The sequence below is a fragment of the Temnothorax curvispinosus genome, unplaced genomic scaffold (assembly GCF_003070985.1).
Source record: "Temnothorax curvispinosus isolate PA1 unplaced genomic scaffold, ASM307098v1 QBEX01011968.1, whole genome shotgun sequence".
Taxonomy (NCBI): domain Eukaryota; kingdom Metazoa; phylum Arthropoda; class Insecta; order Hymenoptera; family Formicidae; genus Temnothorax; species Temnothorax curvispinosus.
This window is the reverse complement of record NW_020221748.1, coordinates 7,853-23,805: the sequence shown is the minus strand read 5'-3', so window position 1 is coordinate 23,805 and position 15,953 is coordinate 7,853. Positions and strand designations below refer to the sequence as shown.

General features: G+C 41.4%; 1 protein-coding gene across 1 annotated transcript; it reads right to left on the bottom strand.

The window, feature by feature from the left end:
• Positions 1–12: 12 nt before the first annotated feature.
• On the bottom strand, positions 13–2,103 carry LOC112462144 (uncharacterized protein K02A2.6-like; the record flags this gene model as incomplete). Its single annotated transcript, XM_025027772.1, has 1 exon — positions 13–2,103. A coding segment is annotated over exon 1 (2,091 nt), but the record flags the coding sequence as incomplete, so codon positions are not given.
• Positions 2,104–15,953: the final 13,850 nt, after the last annotated feature.

Below are 15,953 nucleotides of genomic sequence, written 5' to 3'. Positions count from 1 at the left end.
CCGGTCTCGTACAATGGCCTCATCCAACGGATCTCTAAGCAAAGTTTCGCGACTGGTAGGTAATTTTGTCTTAATACGACGACCAAAGAATAATTGTGCGGGCGACAATCGCATGTTAGCAACGGGTGTCACGTTATATTCGAGCAATCGATATGCAAAGAGTTCTACCTCATTAGCCTCATAGCAACGCTTGAGTATGTTCTTTGCTATGGCCACCCCCTTCTCCGCTAGTCCATTACTTTGAGGGTAGCGAGGGCTAGAGTACTTGATTATAATGTTTGTGTCGTTTGCAAATTTATCGAATTCTAATGAGTTAAATGGGCTGTTATCGCATCTGATCTCCGTTGGGTATCCATAACGACAGAATATTCCGTGAAGGCTATCTATAATATGACGACAAGTTTTACTTTTAATTCGTTCGGAACAGACAAATCCTGAGTAAGCGTCAATGAGAGCTATAAAATCAAGTCCTGCATATTCATACAGATCAATTGCGATGCGATGGAAGGGATACTCCGGATGAACATCTTGCTTGAGTGGTTCCTTCTGGTTATTTCGTGTAAATTGTTCACACACGACACAGTCCTTGACCGCTTCCTTAATGTCATTAGTCATGCCAGGCCAGAAAAACTGCTCTCTGGCTCTGGCCACTGTTTTTTCGATACCCAGGTGAGGGGCATGTACCCATTTGCAGATTTTTGACTGTAACTCCGTCGGTATAACTAATCGATGATCCTTAAATAAAAGGCTATTTTCAAAATGTAACTGATCCTTATATCTGTAAAATGTTTGTGAGAATTCATCGAGCTTGTGGTATGATGGCCATCCATCAACAACATATTTCACGACCCTTGAATATCGTTCATTACCTTTTAACGTATTTTTGTAGAGATTGTAGTTCTCTTCAGAGAGACACACTTGACGAGTGACGGAGTGAATAATTCCAGATAACCCAAGTGTGTCTGGTCCGGCAGCGTCAACAGTAGCACGTGACAAACAATCCGCGACATGCATATCCTTACCAGGAGTGTACACTATTGTTAGTCCAGGATATTTGAGCAAGTGTAGAAACATGCGCTGCAATCTAGCAGTCACATCATCAATGTCTTGCTTTATCAGCGACTCAAGCGGCTTGTGATCTGACTGAACTGTAAATTCGCGGCCATAAAGGAAGTGGTGAAACCGCTCACATGCGAAGACTATAGCCAGGGTTTCCTTCTCAATTTGAGCCCATTTCTGCTCACTGGCGGTGAGGCTGCGTGAAGCATACGCGACTGGTTGGCCGTTTTGTAGAAGAACGCTTCCTAACCCGTCTTTTGAACTATCAGTTTGTATGACAACAGGCTCGTTTGGATCATATATCCGGAGTGCAGGCTTAGTTGTAATGGACCGTTTAAGATCAGCTAACTCCTTTTCATGATCAGCTGTCCACAACCATTGACTACCGTTCTTGGTTAGTTCCCGCAACTTGGCTGATCGTTGCGATAAGTTTGGAATAAAACGGGACAAGTATTTGAATAGTCCAAGCAGCCGCATAACTTCAGGTTTGTCCGAAGGTCGGGACATCTTGAGGATGGCATCCAAGTATTTAATATCGGGAGATATGTAGCCGTTGGTTATATGATAGCCCATGAATTTAACGTTTGACCGCCGGTATTGAATCTTGTTTGGATTGAATCTGATGTTGTTTGCTCTAGCCCGTTGCAGCACAATAGCAAGTGTGCGATCATGCTCTACTAAATCAGATCCCGAAATGGCTATATCGTCAAAATATATTTTAACACCCGGAATATCTCCGAATATCTGAATCATTTTCTTCTGAAACATTTCTGGTGCGCTGTTGAGTCCGAACGGAACGCGATTCCAGCGAAAGCGTCCAAAAGGCGTCATAAATGTAGTCAGATCAGAGCTCTTACGATCAAGCTCCATTTGCCAAAATCCATTACTAAGATCAAGTACAGTAAAGATATGTTTACCCGATAATTGGCTCACAATGTCTTCGGCGGTTGGTATTAGAAAGTGTTCTCGCTTGATACACATGTTGAGTGGCTTAGGATCAAGGCAGATCCGTAGGGAACCATCAGGTTTTTCAACTATTTGCATGTTGTTTACCTAGTCTGTTGGATAATCCACCGCACTGATGATGCCCTGTTCTGTCATAGACAATAGCTGTGCCTTTAGCCGGTCAATGAGACTCAGGGGAACCCGTTTCTTGTAGTGCAATGAAGGTGTAGCGCCATCCTTGAGGATGATCGAGCAGGTGCCTGGGAATCTGCCTAGACCCTCAAAGATGTCTTTATTTTCCTGTACAAATGTTTCGACATCAGAAGGAAGGTTGTTTAATGCATTAACAGCGTTGAGTCGTTGAATTAAATTAAGATGAGTCAATAGGAATGTTTAATCTTTTAATGAGACCAATTGGAATGCAATTGACATCCGATCCTGTATCCAGCTTAAATTGAACGCTCTGGTCCTGTATAAGTAACGCTTTCATCCATCTGTTTCTACCTCCACCAGCACCAGAATTAGAATTTACTCTATAATTACAATGTTTAGTCTTAATTACTTACACTAGATGCATTGCCTTCCTGATCTACTAAAGTTAAGTTAGCATTACCTAGCTCGCCCCAATTGACGCTTTTAACAGAGTTTTCTGATGACTTGTGATCCGATGACTTTGCCGGCTTGGCGACAGCAGGCTGCTCCGAGCGGGTTTCCTTTTTTTCTCCCTTGCAAAACTTTTGGAAATGTCCTATTTTTCCACACTTATTGCAGTTAGCGCCAATTGCTGGGCAGTAACGACGATGTTTTCCATTGTACGGTTGACCACAGTTCCAGCAATTGTTAGTACGTTTGATTGCAGCGATGTCTGATGACTCTCCATTGGATTGTTTAACAGCGGATTTGACTTCTGCTGAATTCCCTTAGTTACGGTCCAGCAGTTGTTTGTTGGCGGTAGCAGCCTCGAAAACTTTGCAGGTTTCTATAATTTTTGGTAAAGGCTCATCCTTGCCATCCAACAACTTCAATTGTAACTTCTTGTCTTGCACGCCAATAATGATACGATCACGCAGTATACGATCAGCGTACGATGTACGACAGTTGGCGCACTCGTATTCACAGTATTGTAGCTGAGTACGAAGTTCCGTTTCAAAGGCACCAAATGACTGCTTTTCCTTTTGTATAATCATATTAAATTTAAACGCTTCCATTGCGACATTTTTCCGTGGCAAGCAATACTCATCAAATGCTTTAATGACATCTTGCAATGTCCGCTGGTCAGCGACGGTTATCCCCGGTTGATCAGCGGTAGCGCCGGCAGCGGCTTGATTTTCCGGCACTCTCACAGGTTCCGATGCTGGGCCGAACATGCCTTCATAGCTTCCATTGTTTGGGAATAATGTGTTAAAATTCTCCACACCTTGTGGACCAATCAACCATAAAAAGGTGGCAATTTTGTTTTGTTCACTCTCGCCTATTTTGTTGTTCGCAATCAGATATATCAAAAATGTTTGCTTCCATCTGGGCCATTCTTTTGCTAGGTTAGCACAATCAAACGACTGAGGCAAGCGCAAATCCATATTCGATGCCATTTATCTTATTTTTTTTACTTCTGACACCATGTAATAAGTTTGTTACAAGGTTATACTTGAGTTCTTTATTCGTCAAGTACAGTACAATTTCTGACGTAAATAATCATATAGCAGTACCTCTCGTCTACTTAAGCACAGGCATAACATAACAGATGGGCCACTCAGTTAATGACAACTACAAGAAGCATAGGTTAAGGCAACGCACCTAACGCCATCTCGTGAACCACTGCACGTAGAATTGCCGGTGGAATTCAAATATTATTACAGGAAGAAAGGAGAGTAAGAGGGAGGTAGGATGGAAAGGTGAAAGGAGGGGAGGAATTAAGGAGGAACGTGATTATAAGGGTTGAGAAGGAGAAATGGGGAGGTAAGGAGTCAAATTGAGAGAAGACGAGGACAGGTCGGTGGAGGCGAGGGACAGAGAGAGAAGGGAGAGGGAGGAGAGATTAGAAAGAAGGATGGAGGAAAGCAGAAACGCGGAGCGGGCGGAGGAGGACGAACTAACGAGAGGGATGGAGGAGAAACTCCTGATGACTTCAGACGAGGAGAAGGAGGACAAGAGGAAGGGGCTGTAGGACGAAGGGGGCGAGGCGAGACAGGAAGGATCGAGGCAGAGCGACGAAGACTCTGAGGAAGCAGAGAAGACAAGAGGGGGTGAGGGGAGAAACGGGGAGGGAGGGTAAAAGAAAAATGTAAGGTTGCAAATGGCCAGAATGAAGGGTTTGTTTTTCTATTTGTAGAGGTTTAGGTACGTTCCTCAGTAAAGAAAACGCCTTGTAAACCCTACGGGGATAAACAATAAACCAATACAATACAATACAATAATAAAAAAGTATTTGAAATATAAAGTACAAAATATGCGTGATTAATATTCCTTCCATTATACATACGTTACATTACATACATACATACATACATACATACATACGTATATTATATTACATACATGGACTTGGTTAGCGGATGTGGACGAGTGAGTGTCAGAGAGTGTATGAGTGCGATAATTCTAGCGAATATTTAGAGTAGGTGATAGTTTGTTAATGTGCCTGGGGAGAGGGCGAGTTGAGAGGGGTGGAAGCGGCGTAAATGAGGGGAAGATGCGAAAAGCGACAGAGGCGAATAAGCAAGAATTAAAATAGGGAGTCAGAATAGGTTAATGTAAAATAAAATAGCAACACGCGGTAGGCACGGTTAATTTACAGAGGTAGATAGGAAGTCGAATCGGTAGGACAGGTGGTGACTCGCGGCGGCGCGCGGCGAGTGTAGGCGGTACTAGGCAGGCGTGCTTAAGCTCCGTCTACATGTCGAAAAAAGTACAAAGCACAGGCAAAAAGAAGACCGCTAGGTAACTGAAAGAAAGGGAAAGAGCAGATTCGTTGAGCATACTGGATTATGTACAAGGTGGAGATAAGGAGAAGGAGAAGGAACATAACAAGAGGAAACGAGAAGAGAGGGAGAGACTGGCGGATAAAATATTTAAGAAAAATAATATGATGGATAGAACACCACCAGGTTTGAAGCAGACAGGAGAGTAGAGGAAGATAAAGAATGAAGAAGGAACATTAATGGGGATGCTGAGGGAACTTAAAATAGAAATGGTAGGACTGAGGAACAAGATAAAGGAAATAAAAAAAAACTGTTGAAAGTGGATAGAATGGAGAAGAAGCTGGTGGAGATGGAAGAGAGAATGAAAGAGATGGAAAGACGGAGAGGAGAAACCGGAGTTGCTATAGGAGAAAATATAGAAGAAATAGTGGAGAAAGTAGCGGAATTAGTAAAGCAAAATAAAGGAAAAATAGAGTCGCGAGATGGGAAGGAGGAAGCAAAGGACGAAATAGGACAAGAAGTTAGAAGATTGAAAAGAATAATAGAAGAAAAAGAGAAAAAAGAGAGAAGGAACAAGATAGTAATAAAAGGGTTGAATACAAATACAAAGACGAGAAGTATAAAAGATGTAGCTAGGAAATTTCTAGAGCAAGAATTTAAGGTAAAAGAAAATGTAAAGAGTGTTTAAACCGTGGGAATGGAAGGAAGAGAAGTGGTAATAATAGAATTGGAGGACTGGGAAATCAAAGAGAAAATAATGAAAGAGAAGAAGAAATTAAAGAACAAATATGTAGGCAGAATCTATATTGACCATGATATGACGAAGACGGAGAGAGAGGTGCAGAGAAAAATAAGGGAGTATGCAAGAATAGAGAAAGAAAATGGGAAGATAGTTAAAGTAGGATATAAAAAGATGAATATAGGAGAAAAGCAGTATGTGTGGAGCGAGGAAGCAGAAAAACTAAGAGAAAAGAAAAATTTCTAGATGGTTGCTAAGTTAGGAGAAGAGAACCAGTAAGTTATGGCATTCAAGATGACAATAGGCAAACAACACGAATGGAGGTCGGAAAAGTGAAGCAGTTGAAAAAAGATAATTTTTTGGAATGTAGCAGGTATCGAGAGGCAGGACAAAGATTTTTGGAATTACATAGTAAGTTTCGATTTTATAGGGTTATGTGAAACATGGTTAGAGGATAAGGGATGGGATAGAATTAAGGGTAGACTGCCGGAAACGCACAACTGGAAAAACATTAACATTGTAAGGAAAAGGAGGAAGGGTAGGGCGAAGAAAGGTTTACTAATAAGTATTAGAAAAAATTGGGGGTCGAAAGTGGAGAAAAATGTAAGTGTAATGATTACAGAAAGAATTGCGCGAACGTGAATAGTAAAAAAGGAAAAAGGACTAAATATTTTTACAGTATATAATGTAGGAGCAAAGAAAGATGTTGAAGAGATAATGGCGAAAATAAAAGAACAATGCGAAATTATTTAAAAAAAAAATTTTTTTTAATTTTTTTAAATATGTAAATAATTCCTACGGCACTTTTTATTTATATCAATTGATTTAACAATGTTCCAAGTACATTTGGAAATTTTTTCAAGCTGATTGCACTCGTCAATTTAAAATGGTAGACAATCAAAGTGTGTGTGGACGGATATATCGAAGCCATCAATCACTTATGAATTTATTCAACTTGTGTCTAAATCACGGTCGTCACTCGGTTTTAATCGGAATACCGAGAAAGAATTACTAATGAATGAACATGCAGATCTCTGACCTTTTGATTTTCCCTCGCTAATTCCCCCTTTCTCTTTCTGTGGCTGGTTCCTCCTGGATGCCGCCGGATCTTGGATCACCGCTGAACCACGCTTCGGTGCCCCGTCCTATGCAAACATCGGCGCGTTCGCAAACAACTTAAAAGCCATGCCGCATTTTTAATCTCATTGCCGTCGCTGGACTTTAACCATACTTCCGTTGGTTTTTCTCCCGATTGGCTTATGGCCAATTTCTTCACCGTCGGATAACTCTATCCTTCGGTTAACCTCACTCTTCATCTTTTTCTAAGGGGACAGTTAGAAAGAGATGAAGAGTGAGGTTAACCGAAGGATAGCGTTATCCAACGGTGAAGAAATTGGCCATTAAACATGATAGGCGTATCGTATCACGCAAAATAAATGATTCGATTACATTATGAAATACGTCTTTTAATCTTGCCAGGCCGTTATGCCTCGTACACTCCTTAAAAAATCAATCGTATGACGCATTACGAAACTGGTTCGCCGAATCTTTTGTTCGCGAAACTCTTTGAAATAAACTTGTCGGAATTTCTTTTATTTAGAAATATAAGTAAATAACTCATTGATTATATTAACTTTTCACTAATGTATTTGTTAATCGCACGCATTTGTGTACCCCGCTGGGTAAACGGAACCTTTTTCTCGTTCGCTCGCGTCGTCATTCTATCAATGATTTTGTCGCGATTTTATTAAACACTTTTTCCCGATTATTGCCACGAGAAATTAAACCATTGCTTTTCTCGGGAAGCTCTTTCACTTTTACCTGTAATTATTTCTCGCGAAATCTCATCATTGCGAACTACCGCGATTTTCCATCTCGATTTCCAAATATTGCACCGATAAACAATTCGCGATTGTTTCCAACGGGAAACTTTTTTCTTATCTCTAAACATGATTCGTCACGCAGTCTTTTTATTGTCACATACACATTTTCTCGCTCACACATTTTAATGTCTCTCTTTTTGTTTACAGGTGTTTGCGTCGGTATGCTGATGTGTCCCTTGGGACTTGACTCGCTGCCTCATGTCAACTGCTCCGGGTTGTGATGCCGCTACGTCTCGCGCCTTGTCTCTGGGTTGACTCCCGGATATCTTTCTCGGTGGAATCAATGGCCGCTCGAGCACTCGCTGCTCCACAATGACCGAGCCACGTCTGGGTGATGCTGGCGCCCGCTCGGTCGCAGTTGTTGGCTGCAAGGTCAGACTGACCCATGAGTGTTCTTTAAAAAAAAAAAAAACGTAATTTACGAATAAAATTTTATTTTTTTTTATTTTTAATATTTTTGGCTAAAAATTTTTTTGGCAAAAAATAGAGTCAAATTGACCCTATGTGTTCTCCGAGGGTTAAGTAAGAATTGTAAACCAAGTCCTTTCTTGGCGTATAGCTGAAATAAAGACGTATATATTACATACATAAATTATATTACATGTATTGCATACATTGCATACATTATATTACATACATTGCATACATGAATCTTTACTGTTTCTTATCATATAAAGGTATGCGATAATGTCCCCACGGCAACGTATCGGTCGAATCCGGTACGATATATCGCTTATCGTCGTACGGACTCAGAGCGATTTTAGTCTCGCGAATAGTGTACACTTTGTGCAATTTCGATCTTATGCAGGTCGAGTCATTTCGATCTTATCGTTCAAACACCGCGTGTAGTCGTCGAACGTAATGGTACGCGCGATGACGTTGCTTTTGACACCTTTCGCTTTTTTAGTGTCTTTCTTACCATCGACTTGCAAAGCGTACATTTTCGCCCTAAGTCCAACGAATTCGGTCATAATGGCACCGTTGTTTTCGTCCTCCATCAGGCCCGGCACTTTTTTATTGACGAGAGGCATACTATACGCGTTATCTACCGCGTAGTCACTCGTGTCGAACTTGGCTATATCACGTTTCATGTTCTCGTACGCATCGTCGCACTCAATATGATAAATCAGGCTGTCCGTGTCGGTGTACATAATTCTACACATGTCGCGGTACAGGGAAGACATGTACTCGTGGTGAAATTCGTATAGGCACACCTTCGACATGTCGAGGATGCACAGCCGACGTAGATCTGTTTGTCGAATTTCACCTCGAGTTTGCGCAGTTCAACGGCTACCAGATTTTCCAAAAACACGGTCCTGCTATGGAAATTTGGTCACGCGATCATTGCCTCCGCGCCGTATTGTCTGTCCCACTTTATCAGTAATTTTACGTTAACGTGGTTGCGTACGTTCTCCATCGTTTTCCCGAAAACCGCGTTATTCATCAATTTATATAAATTGTTCTCGAACTCATTTTTGGCCAGTGTTCTAAATTTTGTATTGAGTTTGATGTAAACCCGGAGCCACACAGATTGAGCGAATTGCGATACGCGATGTATTTTTGTGACGCAAAAGCCGTGGCGCGTGCACTGTTGCAGATTGCAATAATGAATAACATAACGCTTCTTATCGTACAGCGTGGCGAGAAGTTTGTTCTGCCGTTTGCCGGGCAGTTTATCGCGCGTCGGACAGAACGGTAGGTCAGTGTGCGCGTCGTGTTTACCCTGCGGATACTCGAGATCGACCTCGAGAATATAACCCGTAGACGAATCCGAAGCGATCGCGTTAAAGTCGAAATTTGACACGTCTTCGACCCATCGATAATCTGCGTAAGGCAGTGGCTGATACATCGCCCAGCCGTACAGGTTGTTTACATCGAAGTACATCACCCTGGTAACCATTCCTTTGCAATTCTGCTGTAAACTGCACGAAAAGTCGTGCACTAACTTTCGGGCAGATCATGCGTTTTCTATTTCCAACTTTGACTATTTTTCTGTTGGCAGAAACTTGCTCTCGTCGTAGTGCAACAGAATTGTGGAAGATATGTGTATGCATTTACATACAGCAGAATAGTGCAAGAAATGCGGCAGATGCTTGCGCAAATCGCAGTGCAACATAATCGCGCCAGATTTGTAACAGCGCCTACTGCTACCCATACAGCACAAAATATTTTTAAAATATTTTTTAGAAAGATTAAAATAATTTACAAAAATATTTTTTATATTTATAGCACCACAGTGGTGTTGGGTAAGCCTTGCGTTGTATTGCTGGCGAAGATTGTCATGATTTTGCTTCGCGCTTCGCCGGAGGCCTGCTTATATTAGATCCCAACTGAAATTTAGTTGCGAGTTAGTTTTACCATTACGCGCCGCCTAGCGGCATCGTTGCAAACTAGCACATACAGCAGAATTCAACAAGAATTACGGCAGATGCTTGCGTAAAGAAGTAGAGCAGCAGAAATACAAATGATTTTGGCAGAAATAAACAAAACAAGGCAAATGAGAGCTCGTTCGCGACGATGGACGGGCGACAGTAATAAAATATTACAAATTGAATAAAATATATATAATAAAGTAAACGTTTTGGTCCTTGGTTTGGACCCTCCTCAGTACATATAGCTGGTCGAGTAAAATGCAGTGGTCACAAGTAGTAAAAAATGCAGTTATTCCGCTCTCCGATTATGAGAGTGTGGATCTCGTATCCTCAACGTGACTGTTACCTTAATTCCATAAAAATAAATAAATTAAACAAATATATATAGTCATACCTTAAAAAGACAAGAGTTACCTGACAGTCAAATTGATAAGATATACGACACCATCTCTCCGCGTAATACAATAAGTATTACGCGGCATTTTTGACTACTTGTGACCACTGCATTTCACTCGACCAGCTATATGTACTGAGGAGGGTCCAAATCAAGGACCGAAACGTTTACTTTATTATATATATCTTATTCAATTTGTAATATTTTATTACTGTCGCCCGTCCATCTTCGCGAACGAGCTCTCATTTGCCTTGTTTTTATTTATTTATTGTTATTGAGAGCGTTATCTTTGTTATTTTGGCAGAATATACCGTACATCTGATTTATCAATCAAACATTTTTCGAAATTCGTAACGCCAAAATGGACTGTATGGCCTACATCTCACAGCACGAAGCTATAACAGTTTCACAATCTCCACTTAACTTACTAGTAATTATTTCTATAAATATTTATAACATAAATTAAAAACAACTTTAATAATATTGATAATAATTATTTACACTTTATTTTAAAATATTTATTATAATTTTTTAGATACTTTCATTTTCCGGACATTATAATATTTACAAAATATTCAACGTATATATTTTCAAAATATTTAAATCTTTTTTATAAATATTTTATAAATATTTTATAAATATTTTGTGCTGTCTGGGAGTTTAGCGCGCTCGACTGTTCTTTTTCTGACGGGCAGATGCTGGCACGCTTTTTTCGCATTTCTGTCACTCGGATCTATACGGCAAAAACAACAATTTAAGCGACATTATACACTTGTGAAATTTTGCTGCAAATATGTTTCAAGAGTCTAGCACACTCGACTGCTCTTTTTCTTACGGGCAGATGCTTGCACGTTCTTTTCACGTTTCTGCCGGTCGGATCTGTACGGCAAAAACAACGATTTAAGCGACATACACTTGTGAAATTTTGCTGCAAATATGTTTCAAGCGTCTAGCACACTCGACTGCTCTTTTTCTCACGGGCAGATGCTTGCACGTTCTTTTCACGTTTCTGCCGGTTGGATCTGTACTCAAAAGATAATTCCATATTGTTTTCACATTTCTGCTACATGTTTACTTTTAACAAATAGTATAAAATTTCACAGTAGCTTCTTACAGCAGACTACTGCAATAGTACAGTAAGTACTCGTTCAATCACAGATATTATGCACTTTTGTCGCAATTCTGGACTGATTTCTTGCGCACTTCTTCGGGACGCATCTGAACTAGCAAACTGGTTACCAGGGCAGGTACGATGACGGTTTCGATGGATCGTACGACTGCATGTACTTGTTGTTGGCCAGCGCGTATATGTTTGAACATTGACTCAGGCCACCGCGAATACCGCGTTCGATAAACATGACCATATCAATGTCGGTGAGCAATTCGAAATTGACACGAGTATGTTTCAACATGGCGTCCCACGTAAAACCCGGTAAAGTGTAGTAGTACGCGGAATCAAGTCCATAACTCACAACACAATTGTCGCGAAAATTTTTGAAAATGTCGGCCAACAGCAAGACATCAGTTTTGAGGTATAGATCGCTGTATTCGCCTAGGGTTCGAACGGAGAATCGCTGCCAAACGTTCGCGGCGTGCGCGTAATCGCTCTCGGATACGGTATCACCGATCAAGGAACTGTGAAATAAATCGCGCGGCGGTAAACACGAGTCCTCCAACTTTTCGACGCAATCCACGTATTCGTATGAAAAGACACTTTTTCGCGTCAATAATTCGAAATCGTGGATAACGCGGAAAATTTTGAACGTATAATTTTTAATTTATCCTTATCGAGGAAGGATGCCAATTTTGCGAGATTCGTGCTGTACGAATAGATAAATCTTAACTTTATGTTGCCTCGCGAATCTGATCTTTCGGCTGTATTTTTCACGTACTTCGTGAATAAGATGTACTTTTTCTTTGTTATCGGTAGTACATCGATCGAGCCTTCGAACGCGGCAGCTATCTCCGTGATAATAAAATGCGCGTTGTAGCTTGATAAATTGTGGAAAATTACTGGGATGAAAAACCAAATCCTCGGCTATACAAAGAAATCAATAAAAAGATCAAGAGAAAATGCAGAGAGGCAAAAGAACAGTGGATGTCTGAGAAGTGCAAAGAAATCGAAGTACTTCAAGAAAAACATGACGCGTTCAATGTGCACAAAAAAGTAAAAAAAATTACAAATCGAGCCCGAAGACATCAAGTTCTAACCATACGGGATGCTAACAACGAAATAATCACGGGAGTGGAAGCAAAACTGCAAGTATGGAAGAGATACGTGGAGGAGCTCTGTGATGACGATAGACCAAATACGCCGCCGCAAGTAGACAAAAAATAAATGAGTCCGGCCCAGAAATTACCAAGGACGCGGTTGTCCACGCAGTAAAAGCTCAGGAAAACGGAAAAGCCACTGGCCCAGACAGCGTATATGCTGAAGTCATCAAACTGATAGTCGACGGAGAAGGTAAGGGACTAGATCTACTAATCGCATTTTTTAATGCGATTTATAGATCAGGTAATATCCCTTCCGACTGGTTGAAATCGACATTTATTACTCTGCCTAAAAAGACTCAGGCCTCACGCTGTGATGACTATCGCATGATTAGTCTCATGTCTCATGTTCTAAAAATATTCCTTAGAATAATTCACACACAAATCTTCAGGAAATGCGAGTACCAGCTGGATGAAATCCAATTCGGATTTAGGAATGGTCTTGGCACCCGCGAAGCATTGTCTTCTTGAACGTATTAACACAAAGATGCAGAGACATGAACATCAATGTATTTGCATGCTTCATTGACTATAGAAAAGCATTCGACTGCGTCAAACATCATAAGATGATAGAGATCCTCAGAGCGACTGGGATCGACAGAGAAGAAATACACTTAATCTCAAACCTCTACTGGCAACAAACCGCAGAAGTTAGACTGGAATCAGCAACGTTGGAAACAACTCTCATCAAGAAAGGAGTGCGGCAGGGATGTGTCTTATCACCACTACTATTCAATATATACTCGGAGGCTATTTTCAAGGAAGCTCTAGGGGGAATTACTGGTGGAATCAGAATTAATGGCAGGACAATTAATAATATCAGATATGCTGACGATACCGTTGTGTTAGCAGAGAACATGCGAGACTTGCAAAACATGATGGACCGCATAGTTCGACACAGTGAAAGCTTTGGCCTTTTTACGAATACTACGAAAATCAAAACCATGGTTTTCTCTAAGATACATATGCGTGCACATCTGATTATTAAGGGGGCAACTGTGGAACAAGTCTCGTCCTTCAAATATCTTGGAACCATCATGACTAGTCTATATGATTCTAAGAAAGAGATCAGATCAAGAATCGAGCAGGCTAGAAGAACATTTACGAATATGAAGACGTTCTTCACGAGATCGGATCTAAGTTTGGACCTCAGGGTCCGTATGATCAGATGCTACATATTCTCTACCCTGTTATACGGTTGCGAAAGCTGGACTCTTGACCCAAATACGGAAAAGAAAATAGATGCTTTCGAGATGTATCTGTACCGTCGTATGTTGCGCATATCATGGGTAAATAAAATAACCAATGAGGAAGTCCTCAGCCGTATGCATAAGCAGAAGGAACTAATCCTGACAATCAGGGAGAGAAAGACGAAATATATATATATATATATATATATAGGACACCTGATGCGAGGAGAAGGATACGAACTCATGCGACTGATCATCCAAGGCAAGATTCAAGGGAAGAGATCCATCGGCAGGCGCCAAAATTCCTGGCTGAAAGACATCAGAAGATGGTTTGGCTGTACTTCAGTGGACATCTTTCGCATGGCCGTATGGCCGTATCTAAAACTATGTTGGCCATTTGGATCGCCAACCTTCGAAAGGAGACGGCGTCATAAGAAGAAGAAGACTGGGATGAAGTGAGAATCTTTATAATTCAGATTACAGTTCGAATGTGCGGGACCTCTATATCGACCGGTCAGGTGGCAATGATCGCGTACGCGATTATTATCCGGCGCGAACGGTTTTTTGCAAATGTGTCACTGCGCCGCGCTGTAAAATGTCTCCCACTCGTCTCGCGTTAGATCTACCATGCGAACATTCTCGGATAATATAGCCTTTACGCAATGCGCCAATCTTTTCAGTTCCTCGGTGAACCACGCAACGTAGTCATTATCACGACGAAATCGATACACTGATAACGTTTCATCATACGAGCACTGTACGTAGTATCCTATACTACATACCCGATGATGTTGATAGGCGTATGACGCGTGTTCCGTCTCCGGTTGTCTTCTTCAGCACGCACCCAAGTCGCCATATACGACATATGGAAGTCGCTCTTTCCTGCTGTGGTTCTTGAAGCTGAGCCACTTGTCGTCCTCGCTCGGTAGTTGGATAGCGTAGAGTGAGTCGTTCATCTTTCCACAGTCTACCGTGTGAGACTGCAATTTGTCGCTCGAGCTAAAATAATGTAGACATCTGCAAAAGAATACAAATATTATAAATTTTTATACAAAAAATATAAAATAATATGTATTTAAAAAAAAAGTATAGGTACTTACCGATCGCAAAAGTACTTTGTGTGTCCTTTCTTATTAATTTGCGAGGCGGGATAGATTCTTGATCCACGCAAAATGTCTAACATTGTTGTCTCGCGGATCCTGCACGTACAGCAGATTCACGTGTTTATCACTCGTGCGGTCAATAAGCCGTATTGGAAGAACGTTTGTCGTCTTTTGTCCCTCGATGGTATACACGTTGATCGACACGTCGTTGAGTCGTTCAAAATGTTTAATCTGCTTTAATGTCATTGGAAATTCAATGTCTCTTATTTAGTACCGTTGTATAATGCGGGTATAAAGATTTCTGTTCTGAATTTCTTTCAACCGGATGTAAGGCGGCGACCACTGACCACGCAAAACACGCATTGTCCATAAACAGCACGTTGATCACCGCGTTCTTCAATTTAATGTCTTGAGGCAATTTCAAGTGACACCCCGCGCGAAAGGATTGTACCTGTTGACGTTCACCGTCAAATTGAGAATTCGCGACAACGCCCACCCACTGTCGCGTTCTTGACTCCTCGAGGGACGCTAATGTGGGTTCGATAACGTGCCGCTCGTACCACTCGCGCAAGTTCGATGTACGACAGAGTTCTTTGTTTTTTGTGTTCAGACTCTTATTGGCACGTTTATCGCCCGCCACAAACTCCCCATTGAATGCGGTGTTTACTTTGACACAGTTATGTGTTTTTGTAGTCTGTTCTATGTAGTCTGCATTAATTACCGCGCCAGTCATTATACGCGTTTCAACCGCGGCATCGATCTCTCGCCAAATGAGTTTTGCCGCGCGCGTGTCGCCACTGCTACCGGTGTCCGCATAATCACCACCGCTATGGAAAAATTGTCTTTCCAATCGTGTCTTTGCACCCTCGAGTCGCGCGATTCTGGCAACCAACGATTGTCTCTGCCCGATCAAGAGCCGCGAACGTTTGACACTACTGCGTGCCTCGAGCTGCTCGACGAATTCCGCGCATCTTAGCGCCCATGTGAAAAATTCACCCAAGGTAGCGACTTGGTCGGACAGCTCCAATAGATCGCGTTTGGTTTGCTTGAATTGCTCCATGTTTGATCACTTTCGTACTATT